The sequence below is a fragment of the Colossoma macropomum genome, unplaced genomic scaffold (genome assembly GCF_904425465.1).
Source record: "Colossoma macropomum unplaced genomic scaffold, Colossoma_macropomum, whole genome shotgun sequence".
Classification (NCBI taxonomy): Eukaryota; Metazoa; Chordata; class Actinopteri; order Characiformes; family Serrasalmidae; genus Colossoma; species Colossoma macropomum.
The window spans coordinates 33,671,898-33,687,896 of NW_023494803.1; the positions used below are offsets into that span (position 1 = coordinate 33,671,898).

At 42.8% G+C, this 15,999-nt stretch overlaps 1 protein-coding gene across 1 annotated transcript; it reads left to right on the plus strand.

Annotated features, from left to right (window-relative positions):
* The first annotated feature begins 5,964 nt into the window (after positions 1-5,964).
* On the plus strand, positions 5,965-15,265 carry ccdc177 (coiled-coil domain containing 177). The gene is made up of 3 exons (XM_036594116.1): positions 5,965-6,220; positions 7,031-10,223; positions 14,385-15,265. The coding sequence occupies exon 2, from the start codon at positions 7,037-7,039 to the stop codon at positions 9,542-9,544; it is 2,508 nt and encodes an 835-aa protein (XP_036450009.1). The 5' UTR covers positions 5,965-6,220; positions 7,031-7,036; the 3' UTR covers positions 9,545-10,223; positions 14,385-15,265.
* Positions 15,266-15,999: the final 734 nt, after the last annotated feature.

The following is a 15,999-nucleotide window of genomic DNA, read 5'->3' on the forward strand; positions in this document are numbered from 1 at the left end:
TCTCACCAAGGTCAAGACCTCAAAATGACTGACTGTGTTTGGAATTACTTGAATCATGAAGCAGAAATTGCAACCAACTTCTAAGACTGAACTTTGGAGCATATAAGAAAATGGAAGCTGTAGACAAAAAATAGGAAACTGGACATTATATTTAGTTGTTGATTTTCTGTTAAATGTGTTTCCTGCTTTTTCCAGACACTGAAAAGTGAATAGCTTGAATTTAATTTCCATTTTGTGGAAATTAAGTAAATGAAGAGTGACTTCATGCCCTGATATAGTATCAAAACAAAAATGTGTGTGTTATGAGAGAGAGAGAGATAGAGAAAGAGAGAGAAAGATAGAGGGAGCAGATATAGAACGAGAACAAGACACTCAAGGCCACTGGGAAATGAGATGTCCTAATAGGGCACAAAGTAAAATGTTAGGAAGTTATCTTAGGACAGCTTTACAGATGGACTCATAGAATAATAGAATACGTGTTGTGCTGTTGCTATCAGGAGGTGCGGAGAGGTGGGCTGTACCCCGCTGGATCTCTCCCTGGGGGCTTGGCTGGGCTGTGCTACTCCCTCACCGTGCCAGCTGGTCCACTGCTGGCCAGGCCTGTGTGAAGTTATTCTGGGGGAGGGGAGCAGCAGTGTCTAATGGAATGTTAACGAGATCACTTTATGTCCTGTATCCACTTTCCCTCCGCTCTCTCCCTTAACTATGCCCTAGCGCCAAACAAAGACGCGAGGGCTTTCTGGGGTGTGAAAACTGTTGTTGGAGAAATGTCGCCCGACACAGACCAGTGTTGTCACTTGGCCGGACATGAAACGGCCACCTGACAAGGGCTAGACAGAACAGAGTAAAGAACAAGGCGGAAAAAACGGCCTGTGGCTGCCCAATTATCACGCCGGCCCTTTCGATAAGTCCTCAATGGCTGTCCACTGACTGTTTACAGCAAACAAAGCCGACAGAAAATTAGCAGGTGTCTGTAGACAGGACCGGCCAGCCCAAGCCAGCGGCACCCTGCCGGTTTTGGGTTCAATTATCGCAAGGCTGCGCACATTGCATGCCTTTAATCAACACAAATGTACAGAGGAGAGGCTATCCCCCCCAGCCTGTGTATTATTTTGATGTCTAAGATAAGCATGACAGGCTCACTTCATGTTAAGTGACCTTAATACCTGCATATTTTATACTGTGTAGTTCTCACTGCTGTTAAACCCAGTTGTGGCTTGCGTAATTAGACATCTGGACCAAGCTTTATTGTGGTTTGGCCAGATCAAGGGGAAAGTTTTTCAGTCCAGCCTTTTTCACACTGTCTGGGAGATTCCTGAAGTTTCCTTAATTGTTAATACGTTTTTAACAACAATAACCCCCTCCGAGGCACACATACCCTCACCAGCTTTCTAATTATACTGCAGGCTGCTTCAGTACCAGCATGTGGTGCAACATCTCAATTCTACACGGGTTTGGAGTCCATTTTCCTTCATTATCGTTACAGTGATATGCAATGTCCTGATAAGTTGCAACAGCTCTGACCACATTCTCAGATGCTCTTCTTTTCTACTTAAAAAAACTTGTCTTTGATGTGTCAACATGTTACAGCTTTAACTTGAATACCGTGCGTTTGAAGGCTTGCGAATTTTTTAAGACGAAGGTTCGTATGGGCACCTTCCTCATCGCCAGGATTTCATGGCCTCAAGCATTTCATTCTGTATTCATTACCCATACCAACTTGAACTCACTCTTCCTTGTCGTAAGAACAAAAGAAAAGGAGAAAGGTGGGAGAAGAAAGGGAAAGATGGACAGACAGGGGAGACTTCACACAGAAAAATGTGAGGTCAGAAGGAGAGCCCACTCCCTTTAAAGTCTCTCATCTGGCTTTCATTTGATGAATTCCACATCTTTTACATGTACTGGTTGCAGTGGGCTCTAAATCCTGGATCAGTGGAGCCCATCCATTCCAAACCAGGCAAAAAAACATCCATCCATTCATCTTTAGCTTTAAAAAAAAAGCCTGAACAAGTACGCTTTTAAAAATAAAGGTGTCTAAATGGTCCTCGCTCAAACATACAGTTCTAGGGAAAGTAAGTAGACCTTTACATTACTTTCTTTATGCTGTTAAACAGGCTATTTTGAATTAATTGTTTTTGTGATGTCACAAAAAAGCAAAGCATTTACATATAGCCACCTATTCAGCCTACAGCAGTTAAGCTCCGCCTATTCATCAGTGTTATAAGGAGTGTTTCAGCCTGTATTTTAAATGAGGCGCAATACTGGGCAGCCAGTCAGAACAGAGGTCATTTACATAAATCAGTGTTAAAGGCACAGTGACAAAAACAAACTGTTTAATTGTAAAGAATGAAGCGAAGTTGGACGATGATCATGTAAAAATAAATTATGACTAGTTTTACTATATAACAGCAGACAAATGTTAAATGTTTACCTCATACAACAGAAATGTAGGATATAGGCCCATGTACTTACTGAATAATAAGTCTCAAGATGTAATAAGTCTGGAATTTTCTGGGGTTAAAATGAGATATGCAAGTGTAGTTTCTTACACTTGCATATCTCATTTCCAAATATAGTTCCACAAAGAATCATCCAAATATCCCCTTGTTGACACTGATACTTTAAAGAGTATATATCAACACTTTTGAATACTAACACACAAACACAAGAGCTCCCCAACCTCATCATTCTTGCACCTCATCATGTGTTAAGAAAGGAATAAGTGAGCGAGAGTAAGTGAGAGTGAGTGAGTGAGTGAGTACAGAGGGATTCCGGGTGTGAAAAGAGCCATTGAGACAGGGCTTGGGTGTCCAACACCTGCGCCGCCTATTCACCCAACTGTTTATACACTGTCATCCACAATTAATGGCTCTCAGGGGTAGGGCTGCCTGCCCTCCGCTGGGCCCCAGGACCCTTCCTGGGCCCTTATGGGTGCCTAATTGAGCATACCACCCTCCTGATTGAATTAACAGCTTGGTCTCTGGGACCTTTCCCCCACCAGTGAGGGGCTTCACTCCTTCTGTGCCAGCTCCGGCGCAGGGGGGCGAGGGGTTAGGAGCACAGAGTTGTGAGTTGTCAAAACTGTCAGGAAAACGTGGCCCTTGCTGTTGGCAAAGCCAAGCTGGAAATGTGAACTGGGGGCAAGCAAAGGTCCCGGTCTTCACGAGGACAAGCCTGCCTAGAGGACACAGGGTCCTAAGGCTGGCAAGATAGTTCTGCTTTATTTGTCTTCCACATATTTACCATTTTAATTAATTTATTCAGTTAGTTAGCTTTTCTACATACTTAAAAAGGTACCTAAATAACTTTTCAGTGAATTATTCTTTAAAGAACCATGTTGTAAATGTGATGAGTGTGTAGAATTATGTAAGGGAACCAATATTATATCAGTGATTTATGTGATTTACAGGCATTGAGTTCAACAAGGCCAGCAAAACATCAAAAGCCACCAAAAAAAAACATCAAACATTCTTGAATACAATGTGAAGTCTGGACTACAATGTGGGAACACACCCACTCAGCCTTTGGTCTGTCTCTGAGTTCCATAACTGCACCATGCAACTCACCTCTCCATGACCCCCCAGTCCAGCTCCGGGGGCATACCCCTGCACCAGTGAACTGTGCAGTGGCTGCACCCCTTGCAACCCCCTGCCAGATCCCATGCCCCCAATTTACAAGGCAGCCAGCACGTTCCCTGTTGTCACTTCTTACGCACTGCTCCTCTGATATAGCCCACGGGCGGGGTCAATTAAACTCGCACTATTCCCCCAACAGGTCAAGAGTTTAGTGGGTCACCACCACAGATTCCACCAGTTATCTAATCCAGTTCCCTAAGGCCACAGGCTGCCTGCACTCACAGGGTGGCCCTAAAGGCACAGTGAAAGACAAATGTATGAACATATGTAATAACTAGGCTGCAATAAACCAAGCACTTTAAAATCAGTTTAGATAATGACTTGATTTATCTAACTAATGAATAGCTTCATTCTGGAATAATCCACATGGTTTAATTGATCAATCAGGTGATGTATTGAAAGACAGAGAATAAAAGGGTTCAATTACAAAGAAATTACTAATTTTTCAAGTGCGGTGGGTAGCGCTGTCACCTCACAGCAAGAATGGTCTAGGTTCGATTCCTCAGCCAGGCGAACAGGGTCCTTTCTGTGTGAAGGTTGTATGTTCTCCCTGTGTCTGCATGGGTTTTCAATGGGTGCGCCAGTTTCCTCCAAAGACATGCTGTCAGGCCAGTTGGAGATACTAAACTGCCCCTAGGTGTGTGTGTGTGTGTGTGTGTGTGTGTGTGTGTGTGTGTGTGTGAGACTGTGTATGTCCGTTTGTCTGCCCTGTGATGGACTAGCGGCCTGTCCAGGGTGTTTCCTGCCTACTGCCTAATAAGCACAGGGATAGGAGGATAAGTGGCTTAGATAATTAATAACACTAATAATTTAGTCACTGTACCTAAATTACATGCATGCATGGCCTCTCTGAGCACTACTACGTGCTGTCTGTGCTCTAGATAACGAGGTAAATAACCAGCCTCACTGAAATACAGTCCAAGGACGTGTACCTTGTATCCATTTCACTGAATTTCAAATATGATCCCATCGAGACCACAGAACACAACAGTTTACAGCTGGTTGCCTGGTCCACTCTCTGGGGCATCCCTACTGGAGAGAACTCTCACAATCATATAAACAGCAATCATGGGTTCCTGGTCTATTGGAAAAAAATATTTATACATGCTCAGATTGTTGGAATCATTTTGCATGTTGACAAAACAAAAGAACGAATTGGATTGAATTTCTCTTCCTCTAATGCATTCGGTGGACAAAAAATGCAACTCATGGTTCTTTTATGGAGGCCACCAAAAATACTGCAGTGGACTGTAATAAAATAATAAAACGTATGAATTCGAGCACCTCTTCTAGCATCGGTCCATTAAAATATGGCTAGGAGATTAGAGGTACACATATTTGAATTTGGGTGATGCTGCAGGGTTTATCACAAAACCAGAATCAAGTGCTTTGGCAAATATAGCCCTAAAGTGAGCACTGTTTAGTAAGACTGTGCCTTATCTTTTATACTACTTGGCAGTCTTGATATTTGGGCTTACGTTATCTGGCCAAATGGGTAGTCCTGCTTTGTGAGATCCAGTCCAGTCACTAGGGAGAATAACACTGACCTGGAGCAGAACTGAAGCAAGAAGGCTTTTCACATGTGCTGTCATGAGCATTTGGCGCCCCCTTGTGTATGCTTTGGCTGACTACAACATCCGTTGCGCTGGGCTGAAAGCAGGAAGAGAAAACGATCTACTGATGCAGGTTCAGATTACCTGGAAATTAGGTTTAACTTAGTTATGGACCCCCAGAACCCCCGTTTATATTTAATGACCCTATATGATGCTCCAAACACAGGTCTCTGAAAAGATCTGTCTCACGTGCAGACAAATCTGTAAGCTATAGGATAATTTCGCTTTGTTTTCTTATTATTATATTATTTTACAGCCTGAGTCAGATATATACATCACTGATGAACGTCCCATCTCATTAATAAAAACAGGGGGAACATTGGCCATTAGTTTAACTAACCCTGTTCCCGCATCCCGAGAGCGAGTGAATGAAGGGGCCATATTGAACTGACAAAGGGGAGAAAGTGCTCGATATTTTTAGCCTTCTGTCACAGAGAGGCGGAGCATGGACGCAGGAGATGCGAACGGCGAACAGCAGGTGGAGGCGTTTGAGCTTTTCCCACCCGTGTTCCGGATAGCCACGCCTCCTGAGCTGCGATTGGTCAGTAGCACCCGTCTCTGCGCTAGGATTGGTTAGGAGGCGGGCTGCGCTGAAATATGGATACTACTGGCCAATCTCGACGTAGAAAGAGTTGTGAAACTAGCCAATCAGCTCGCAGGAGGCGGGAATGGCGGAATACAGGTGTGTGAGGAAAAAAAATAGCGCCAGGAGGAGACTGATGCGAGAAAGAGGGAAGAGGAAAAGGACCATAAACGAGCTGCCGCCACTGAGACCTTTGACAGATTTTGCGATTTTGCTATCCATTTGAACTCGAGTGAGAGTCGTGATTCATTCAGCTCAGGAGGAAGAACACCAGCGCAATGCACCCCCTGTAACCCCCCCCACGGTTATTATGCAGGGTGGAAGGGGGACTGCATGCATCTGCTTGGATCAGATCATCACAGTTCTGAAAACATTCGGCGAGCGGAGAGGTCAGTTGTGGCTTGAGACGTATTTCTGATACCGTTTCTTCTCATGAACACTGATCTGAGTGTTGTTTGTCAGGAACGGCTTTGCCGTGGTGCTGCAGTTGTGGGTCTCAGTGCTGGGCCTGTTTGGCAAGATGGTTCACGTTAGGATGTTTACAAGCTTCATTTCGTGCGATCTGAGTCCACTTTAAATAAATATAAACAATATGTCGTGTAACCTGTTTAGTGTGGCAAATTTACACCTATGATATATAATCTAGATTAGGCTAAATCCGAGATTAAGATGCTTTTCGTTGGGATGAACGCAGAAAACGCAAATGGTGTTTATTATAGCGTATATAATTCGTTTACGCGCGAGTGTCTTCTGACGCATTGATGTGGAGTAGATTGTGTGTGCTAACTGTCGAGTGGGGGATGCTGTGGATGAACGGATAGATAGATAGATAGATAGATAGATAGATAGATAGATAGAGAGATAATGTTAAACATGTTTAGAATCCAGTGACTCCAAAAATAGCACACATATGACTTCATCACCCTTGTTGTTGCCCACTGTGCATGCAGACTTATGCATTTATCCTGAGGCGGCTAGGCCTTACTAGCACATTAGACCGTAAAAATGCATGTGCAAGCTGGGCCGCATCCCTTATCCTTGGATTGCATCAGCCTTAAGCTCTGATCTAGCCAGAACAATATAATCCCTGTGATTCTCGCCTGAAAATCTGTCTGTTTGATACACTTCCATCACTGAAGTACGAGTAGCAAATAAGCTGTCTTTCCTCTTTACTCACCTTTATTCACCTTATTCTACAGCCCACCATGGTGGATCCACTGGAACCAGAGGACCAGAGTAAGATCAGAGACACTCAGCTTGAGACCCCAGCTGCAGCCTCTGAAGCACCTTGTCTACCTGAGCAGGGTGATGATGGAGAAAAAGAAGAGGCTACTCATGGCAGCACGGAAGAAGAAGCGAGAGTTGAACCAGAACAGAGCCCTCAAGTTAGCCGACCACCAAACAGTGAATCCGAACACCCTAAACTGCACCTGGACCTGTATAACTTCGACTCACCAGTCGCAGAAGGCAGCCGCTATGTGCTCACCAGCCCTCGTTCACTTGAGGCATGTGCACGATGTGGAGTCAAACCTGTGGAGCTCCTGCCTCGACCGCTGTCTGACTTTGCTCGTGAGGCACCTGGCCGTAGCATGCGTGTAGCCACAGGGATGTTTGAGGTGTACGAGAGGGACCGACATGCTAAACTGAGACAGTGCAGGGAGGAACGCGAGAGGATAGTTCAGGAGGAAAAGCGAAGGATCCTTCAGGCAGCGCTCAACAACAGCAGCAGATCAGTGGCTTCAGAGAAGCCTCAAGATACAAACAATGCTGGATTGTCTCAGCAAAGCAGTCGTAGTCCTGCTAGCTCTGGCCCTGTGCCCAAAATGTCACCTGCTAGCAGTGGTCCGTCAAAAACGGCATCTTCACGTCCCATCTCAAAAAGCACGCCTCAAAGCTCAGAATCTTTATCAAAAACGCCTGCCACAGGTGCAAGTTCCTCCCCTAAATCTAGTCCAGCTCAGTCCATAAAAGCTAATCCAGTAAGTTCTGGCCACACAGTAAAGCAGTCGAAGTCACTTGTTACTGAAGCGGCTGTAAAAACTCAAGGATCCATACATGCAAAACCAGTTCAGCAAACAACCGGGGCACCCGTATCCAAAAAGACTTCTAGCACAAAGTCTTCGAATACCTTCCCTAGATCAACACCAAAGCCCTCCTCTTTTCCAAGGATGCCAACATCACTGGCACCAGTTGTATCAAAATCTGCAGCACAAAGTCCTGCCAATGGCATCACTAGTCCATTTGCCCAGCACAATGGACACATTATGTCCAGATCAAAAGTCAGAGAAAGAAGCCACTCTCTAGAATCCTTACAAAGAAGACGGGAAACAGTTAGCTCCTCTACTACTTCGACCACTACCACAGCTACAACCACTTGTGCCTCTTCAGAGTCAGCATCCTCCTCTTACAGCTGGGACGGAACTCGAGATTACTGGGGTAAAACTTCCAGTCCTCGTGCTCGTACCTTAGCTACGTTCAACTCTCTGATGGGTCGAAGCCTAAGCTTGGGAGATCTGAGCCACTCTCCACAGACTACGCAGAAGGTGGAGCGCATCGTGAAAGAGGTCAAACGACGTGGCCTCAAGGCCGTGCCAGAGCGTGACCGTAAGATTGCGGCACTCATGCTAGCGAGGTACCAAGAGGAGGATATTATGAGCCAGACACGTTATGTTGCACATTTACAGTGGGACAGTGAACGCCGGCTGGAGGAACTGCGGCGTGAACGTGAGGAACGAGAGAAGCAACGGGTCATGCTGCAGTGCCAGAGAGCCTGGCAATCTCAAGTTTCTACCAGGCAGCGCCGACTCAGCCAGCAAGAACGGGAAGCAGCGGCTGCCAAGTTACGGCAAGTGGCGGAGAGCGAGGAGCGCTGGAGAGAGTTAGCAGAGCAACAGGAACGAAGCAGGCTGCAGAAACTTCAGCAGGCTGCTCGTGAGGAGAAGCAGAAGAAGGCCGCACAGGAACAGAACCTCAGAGTCATGGAAGAAGAACGTGCTGCCATACTGGAGCAGGAAAAGCTGCTTCTCAAGGAGAAGTTGACCATTGCAGAACTGAAGAGGCAAGAGCGCGAGCACCAGATCCAAGAGGAGCGTCGTGGGCTCAACCGTGCAGAGAAGCGGCGCCATGTGGCCCTCATCCAGGAGATTGCACGGCGTGAGGCAGACGAACGTGAGGAAGCACGCAGGTTGGCGAAAGAGAAGCTGAGCCGCTCCCTGGAGAACTACGAGCAGATCCAGGAACGACGAGGACAGGAACTGCGTGAGAAAGCCAAGCGTGAGGAACAGCAGATCCAGAAAGCGAGGAAGGTCGTTGAGCAACGCGAGCGGCATCAGAAAGAACAGATGGAGGCACGCGCAAGGGAGGCGGAAAAGCGCTCGCAGCAGGCCGCACAAGTTGCAGAGGACAGGGCAAGAGAGAAGGCCCAGCGCGCAGTGCAGAGCAGGCTGGAGAAAGAGCGTCTTCAGAGGCTGAATCGTCAGAAGGTGGAGGAAGAAGAGCAGCAGAGGCGGCTTGAGCTGCTGCAGTCCATTGAGCGGAAACTGGAGAAAAGTGAACAGATTTTCCGTGAAAAGCGTGCCGTGCTAGAAAGTGCCCGGTCAGTGGCACGTGCCTCCTTCCATGTGAGAGACCGAGTGCGAGAAGAAACAAACATGCGTACGTTTGACAAGATGGTACTGGAGGCGCAGTTAAAGGCTAGTTTGGACGAAAAGTGAGATGAACACTGTTTACTCTTCCCATCTACTTGCTGCTGGTAATGAGCTGCTTGAGCTTCCATGGTAGCCTCATCACTGAAGTAGGCCCACAGCAAAGCTGGATGTGTCCTCAAGTATCATATCTCATGTCATTGAATCATGGTTATTCCCAATTGCTGGACCATTTATCATTTATGAAGTATTTTCCCTTTATTTTTATTACCTGGGCCCTCAGTGCTTTGTGATTGTGTGGATGAGTTGTTTGCTAGGACATGCCTGTTTTTTGTTTTTTTTTTATTTTATTATTATTTTTTTTAACTTGGCAAATAGCCAAATTGAACCAAGGACTGTTTCTAAAGAGATAAATGTTTACTAGTGAGCTGGCCACCGTTACATCTTTGACGGTGTATTTTGTTAAAGAGCAACAAAAGAGAAGGCAGACCATTTCATAAGACTGAACTGAATGCACGACCCTGCTAGAAGTCCTAGAGATTTCCTTTTGTAAAATCTTTGCTGACCACAAACCGTGACTTGCCTGTGTGCGTTATACAACAGTGAAGTGCTGACAGAGCGGGTCTTGAGTGGTGACATGGAGAAGAGTGATCTCAGCACAGTCCAGCTGCTGATGAAGCAGTTAAGCCTTGGTTCAGCATCAGGATCCATGAGCCTGCTTTGACATTCTGCATTGTGTCAGAATCAGGTATGTTCTACTTTTATCTGCTTCAAGGAATGCTATAGCATTTTCAACTGAATCTCTATCAGCCACATCTGTATCATTTGGTTGATTACCACATACAAAAAGTTTGACGCATTTTCCTGTACAATGTGTAAAGAAAAAGACAACCCGCTGACTCAGAACACTCTTATAATCAATGGAAAGGTGCTGAAACAGCCGTCCACTAGCTTATATGATAAGTGTTTTTGATCCCCCAAAAGCAGTGGATTTTCTGTTTGTTTCTAAGTACAGGATAATTAATGTCCGTGATATTCCACGGCTACTGCTACAGATCAGTGGGGAACCGTGACTGTTAGAGCTAGGCCTTCAGTTGGGTTTACAAATCCCCAAACTCGGCCAAAACCTAGAAAAAACACCTGTATGATAATGGTAATTTCTACTTTGAGATTCTAGTAGTTTATTAGCACTACGTTAACGGGAACACATTTGAAGCTTGTAAAGGTCATTCCGCTTTTTACTTTAAGCTTATAACAGACATCAACATATATTTCACCTTATAGCAGTTTTGCAGTGGCTTCTTCAATAAAGAGCCCTGGCATAGAGGTGCCGCTGTTTTCCATTTATAACATCTGACCAAAGTGCATTCATTAGGCTAACGGTCAAACTCGCAGTCAGTGCTATCTGTCTGTCACTGTCAGTTCTGAGAATGTTCTAGGTACAAACTCATACCACATGCACAGTACTGAATATAATAGCATATAACACAGCAGTATAAGCATGTAACACAGAAGTACATTCCTTCAGTACCTAATTATTTTAATAGTTAATCTGACACATTAGGCCTTCAATACAGCTCCTGAAGTCCTAACCAATGGGAGAGCTCACCTAACTGTACCTAGATAACACAGAGTTTTTCCTGGCCTGATTGGATGGTTTTCTGTTGGGCATATAAAGAAGGTAAAGATTTTGTTTCTAATCAAAGCGTACAATACTTCCAAAGTTTTTAACAAGCATAGTGATTGTATTAAATAGAAATAAAAATTAAAGATTTATTATTTCTAAGGAATCGTTCGGCATTCTCTTAAGCTTAAAATTCTCAGAGGTTTCCCTGCTGCTGCAGAAAGAGACCAGGTTGAAAAATGCTGGAGTATTCCTTTAATTGTCCCTTAATCATCACATCACATCAAGGAATTGCTCCTTTTTGTTGAACTGACCTGTATTTCTCTAAAGCAAATTTCTGTTTATCTTTTCACCCTACATTCCTCCCAGCTCAGTCACACCACTCGTCTGTCTGTAGAGCATGAGTGTACTGTTCACTATTTGAATACCAATTCAGTTGCATTGTGTGACCTCCATGCAAACAGAAGCAACCTACCTGCAGTCAGATAATTCCAGCCAAATTATCCAAACAAATCTGCAACAGATAAAGAATGACTGCACAGTTTCTTTTTTCATTGACTGAAAAAAGCAAGACAGCAAGAGTGTGGATAATGAATTGCACTTTTATACAGTAGTTGCCATAGCAATGTGCGATAGAGCCGGTGGCCCAGGCTTTTGATGAAATCACTAGGGATCATGGGAATGTGAGCGGGTTGCCAGTGAGGGAGGAGTGGGCGGAGCCTTACACAGCTCTTTCTCACCACGCAAAGCTGAAAGTGCCATCTCATCCTGGCCCATTTTTAGATGGCAGGATTGGAGGACGGCTTAGATTGATATCTGTGGTAAAGCACTGCACTCTGCATTCCTGGACATGACTACCAGTGAAATCCTATCAGAGCATGACCCAGCATGATCCCGGCTTCACTGTCCTTGTGTCATGGGCATTAAACCATTCTTTAATCCAGATTGAGGGGAAAAGGGTGAAACATTTATTTCAAATTTATTTTAGTAAATTAGATACATAATCCTACTGCATGCAGACTGTTTTGTAAATTTAAGAATGTTTTGAGTCACAATCAGTTCAAATTTAAGCATAAAGGATTGTAGATACGCTGAAAAAAATCTTGCACTTAATTTACTGGATTCAGTTTAGATCAGATGAACTTCATTGTTTTATCGTCTGTGAAGGAAATTGGCTTTGGACACAGACAGGGCCACTCCTGTGCAAAGGCCAATAAACAGTATATAAATAAAACATATTACATCATCATGATTTTGTCCTTCAGCATACTTCTTTTGGGCAGTAACTGTGTTGATGTAATATATCTTATTTGTAAAGAAGTAATGCACATATTTGAATCAAGTAAATTCAATGTAAGGTCCCTACTATAGCAGTTTTTGTCATTATGCATGTCACATTTGCAGTAGGACATGGCAGTATTTAGTACTGCACAAAAGTCAGAGACCACTCTTAATTCATTTAATTTCCAGTCAAAGCATCATTTAAGTAAGTTACTCATTTTCAGGAAATATTTCTAAGGAGATAATCCACTTACATACGGAATGAAAAAGCCAAAGGAAAATGAGTAAAAAAAAAAAACAGGAATTTGCAAAACAATATTAAAAAGTACAGAGAAAATAGGACTCCAAACAAGTGCACTACCTGGTAGACCACCAAAACTGTCCCCATCTTATAAACAGTACTTAAAGTTTTACTTCAAACTTCACTCTTGCCTCAGATCTGAAAAAATCCATAGGTGTTGTCTTCATCCTTCCACTGTTAGAAGACAACTCATCAAATCATCAAATCTGAATATTGGGGGCCACCTAAATCATACTTTATATAGATGAATGAAAAAGAGGTTTACTCAGGAAAAAAGTTTAATAAACAGAGTAAAACATCAATACACTAAATAATTATATTTAAAGGGGAAATAGAATCTTTAAACCACTTAGTTGTCTATATAGATCAAATGAATCAATTTTCAGTGATATATACTACATACTCATAAGATATTTTTCTGTCAGTGTACTACATACTAATGGGGCCCTCGTGGTTTGGGTCCCTAAATGACCACTTATACTAGGGTTGGACAGTGTAACAGTAAAAAGGTATACCCACAGTATTTAAAAATGATGGCATTATTTCAAAATTATAATGTGGCCGATTTCCATTCCGTGTCTGAATGGCCAAATGAACACATACTACTTATTAATGTTTTACTGGTCACTGATGGGTGGTGTGGGAGCTCACCAATAGGTGGTGCTGACAGAAAGAGGGAAAAAATCAGAGCCAGGAAAAACCTCCCTTCTGAAATGCTCATCTAGTGCTGGTTCAGCTGGTCACTCAGAATGTTCATGCTAGTTGACCAGCATACCAGCGTCCAAAACACAACATATGCTGTTTTTGCTGGTCTATGCTGGTTTTTCTAGCAGTGCTCAGAAAAACTAAGCAAGATAGCGGCGCAATGATAGCGAAGAGCTACACACACCAAAGAACACATTTGATGTCGGCTTTCACTCTAACATCAGTCACTGGACTTTGCGCTCTCAGATATCCTCTAATTTTAGCATCAGTTAGCCGGAACCAAGCCTGTGCTGTGTGGCACGTTTGGCCGTTGGTACCGTTATGGTCTGTAGCCTGCTCACTAAGCTAACATTGTTAGCCGATCAAGCTACATATTCAAACACCACAGAACAAGTTTAGTATTGCCTTTATGTCCCTTCTGTGCCAGTTGCTCAACTTCACTCCCTCAGATTTGACTTATCATCATCTAAACTTGTGTCAGTGCTTTAGTTAGCCAGATGTTCTTTGGTAAACAGAACTGTTATCATGCTAGCTAGCAAGTGCCAACCAGCCCCTCGTGTCCTTGTTAGCAGCACTGTTTAACTTTTATCAGTTGTTAGTTGTTTGATAGATGGTTTGACAGTTATTGAATTATGCTTTGAAAATAATGCAGTGTTCACCTATTTACTGACCATGTAAGCCATCTTTGATTTTTTCCAATTTTGAAATAAAGCATGATGAGACGGCAAAAAAGCATCATCAATGCTTTCGCGTCACTTACGACACCTCCCCCACCTCCCTCCCAGATAATGGCCTATACTGGGTTAATATTTGGAGACGATTTGAAGGTATTAAAAAAGTGGATACTGCACAGCCCAAGCTTATACCACTAGCAAGCAACGACCCTGGATTCAACCCATGAATAACATAGTCACATTCCAATTCATCTGTTAATGGATCTGTAACTTTTATTTCGGTAAAACGTAAATATTAAGAGACTGATCTGGTTTGTTTCTCAGGCTACATGTTTATATAGAAGTGGAGATGATGATGAAGATGGCATCCATCAACTCATCTGACAGACTGTCCCCAGTGAACACGCTAGAATGCCTGTGATCCCGTATTCCTCTCCTGTATAACTGGTGATTAAGCTAAGTGTGATTTAAATGTGACTTTGATAAGCATTAAAACCATATATTTTTTGAAGAGCAACTACAGAAACAGCCATTGATGTAAACAGTACAGGACAAATAATTGGAAATACCTTTTTCATCTGTACATTTTCATTTCTGAGCCATTCATTTCTGTATTTCTGTTACAGTTTTGAGGATGGCTAACTGAAAGCAAAAAAGTGGTGCTTGGTGAAAAATGTATGCTGTAAAATAAGGCTTAATTTCATATCATGCATTATGCTTTTGCAGTTTATATTGACAATACAGGGTATTTTCAAGATGTACAGTGAAAATGTGAGTAATGCATATACATATAATACATATCTTATATTCCCTTATGAGCAAAGTAGAGCAAAGCCAAAAGAATGATTAATAAATGTTATTATACCTGGAATTATTTGGTTCTCACAATAGGTAGACTGAAATATTCCATAATAGTATCTGCTGTATAATTAGCCTGACAGATTGTGATAATATTACAAGTGTGTCAGTTGAGGTGCTATACTTTTTGGCCTAGCACCACACTTTTGCTCTTTTTGTTGCTGATCGTCATAAGAGTAAAAAGATTAAACTCTCTTCAGCTTTTACCAGTACGACAAAACCATGGAAGTGCACAAGCAGCGACATACAGATTGATTTATTTAAAATTACAAATGCTGTTTTTTGAACAGGACACACTGTAAGAATGATGAAAGAAAAATAAACTCAGATCTTTTTCATGAGTGGTATTACGTGTCCAGTCTTTTTTGGATTGTTTATTGGAGATATCATCACATGTTAACATTTCACATCTAATTTAATACTCTTAAGGGAAAATACAGTACATATGTTTTAAACTGAAACAAAAGAGGATCATGCAGTTGGCTCACTTTATATTTTCTAGATCTTCTGCATTAAAACAGAAACATTATGTAGGCTGCCTGCCATTTTTCAAGCAGTTACAAAAGCCTTTACTTGTCATCAAAATATTAGCATCTTAACTAAGTGATTATATATCAACACATTCTGGGTGGCGGAAAGTCAAAAACAGAAGTTTTTAACAGATGCTGATCCTAACAAACAGATGATGACCCTAATAAATAGACAGTAGCTCTAAGCAATCTGCTGCTTCCAGTCCACTGATTTGGCCTTGTATTGCACCTGCTATGTGATTTCAGTTACATTAAGCTAAACATACTGTAGGCTTATTGGTTTTGAAACAGTGGTGGAGCTCCTCCTAAAGGGGCCATATCAATGAAAAAATGCCTTTTTCAATATACGAGTTTGGTGTACTATGTATAAATGTTGTTAAAGTTTAAAATGTACCATTCAAACCTGGTCCACACATTCATATATGGAAACTACATTTCTATACAAAGTTTGGGCACCCCTGGTCAAATTATATATTTTGTTGATTTTTGAAGTGGAGCTAACTGTTGAAAATAAACTCAAAAAAAAAGAATAAGAATAAAATAGTAATTGT

Excerpts from the sequence above, each read along its gene's own strand:
- ccdc177 (XM_036594116.1), top strand. The coding sequence starts at position 7,037 with ATGGTGGATCCACTGGAACCAGAGGACCAGAGTAAGATCAGAGACACT.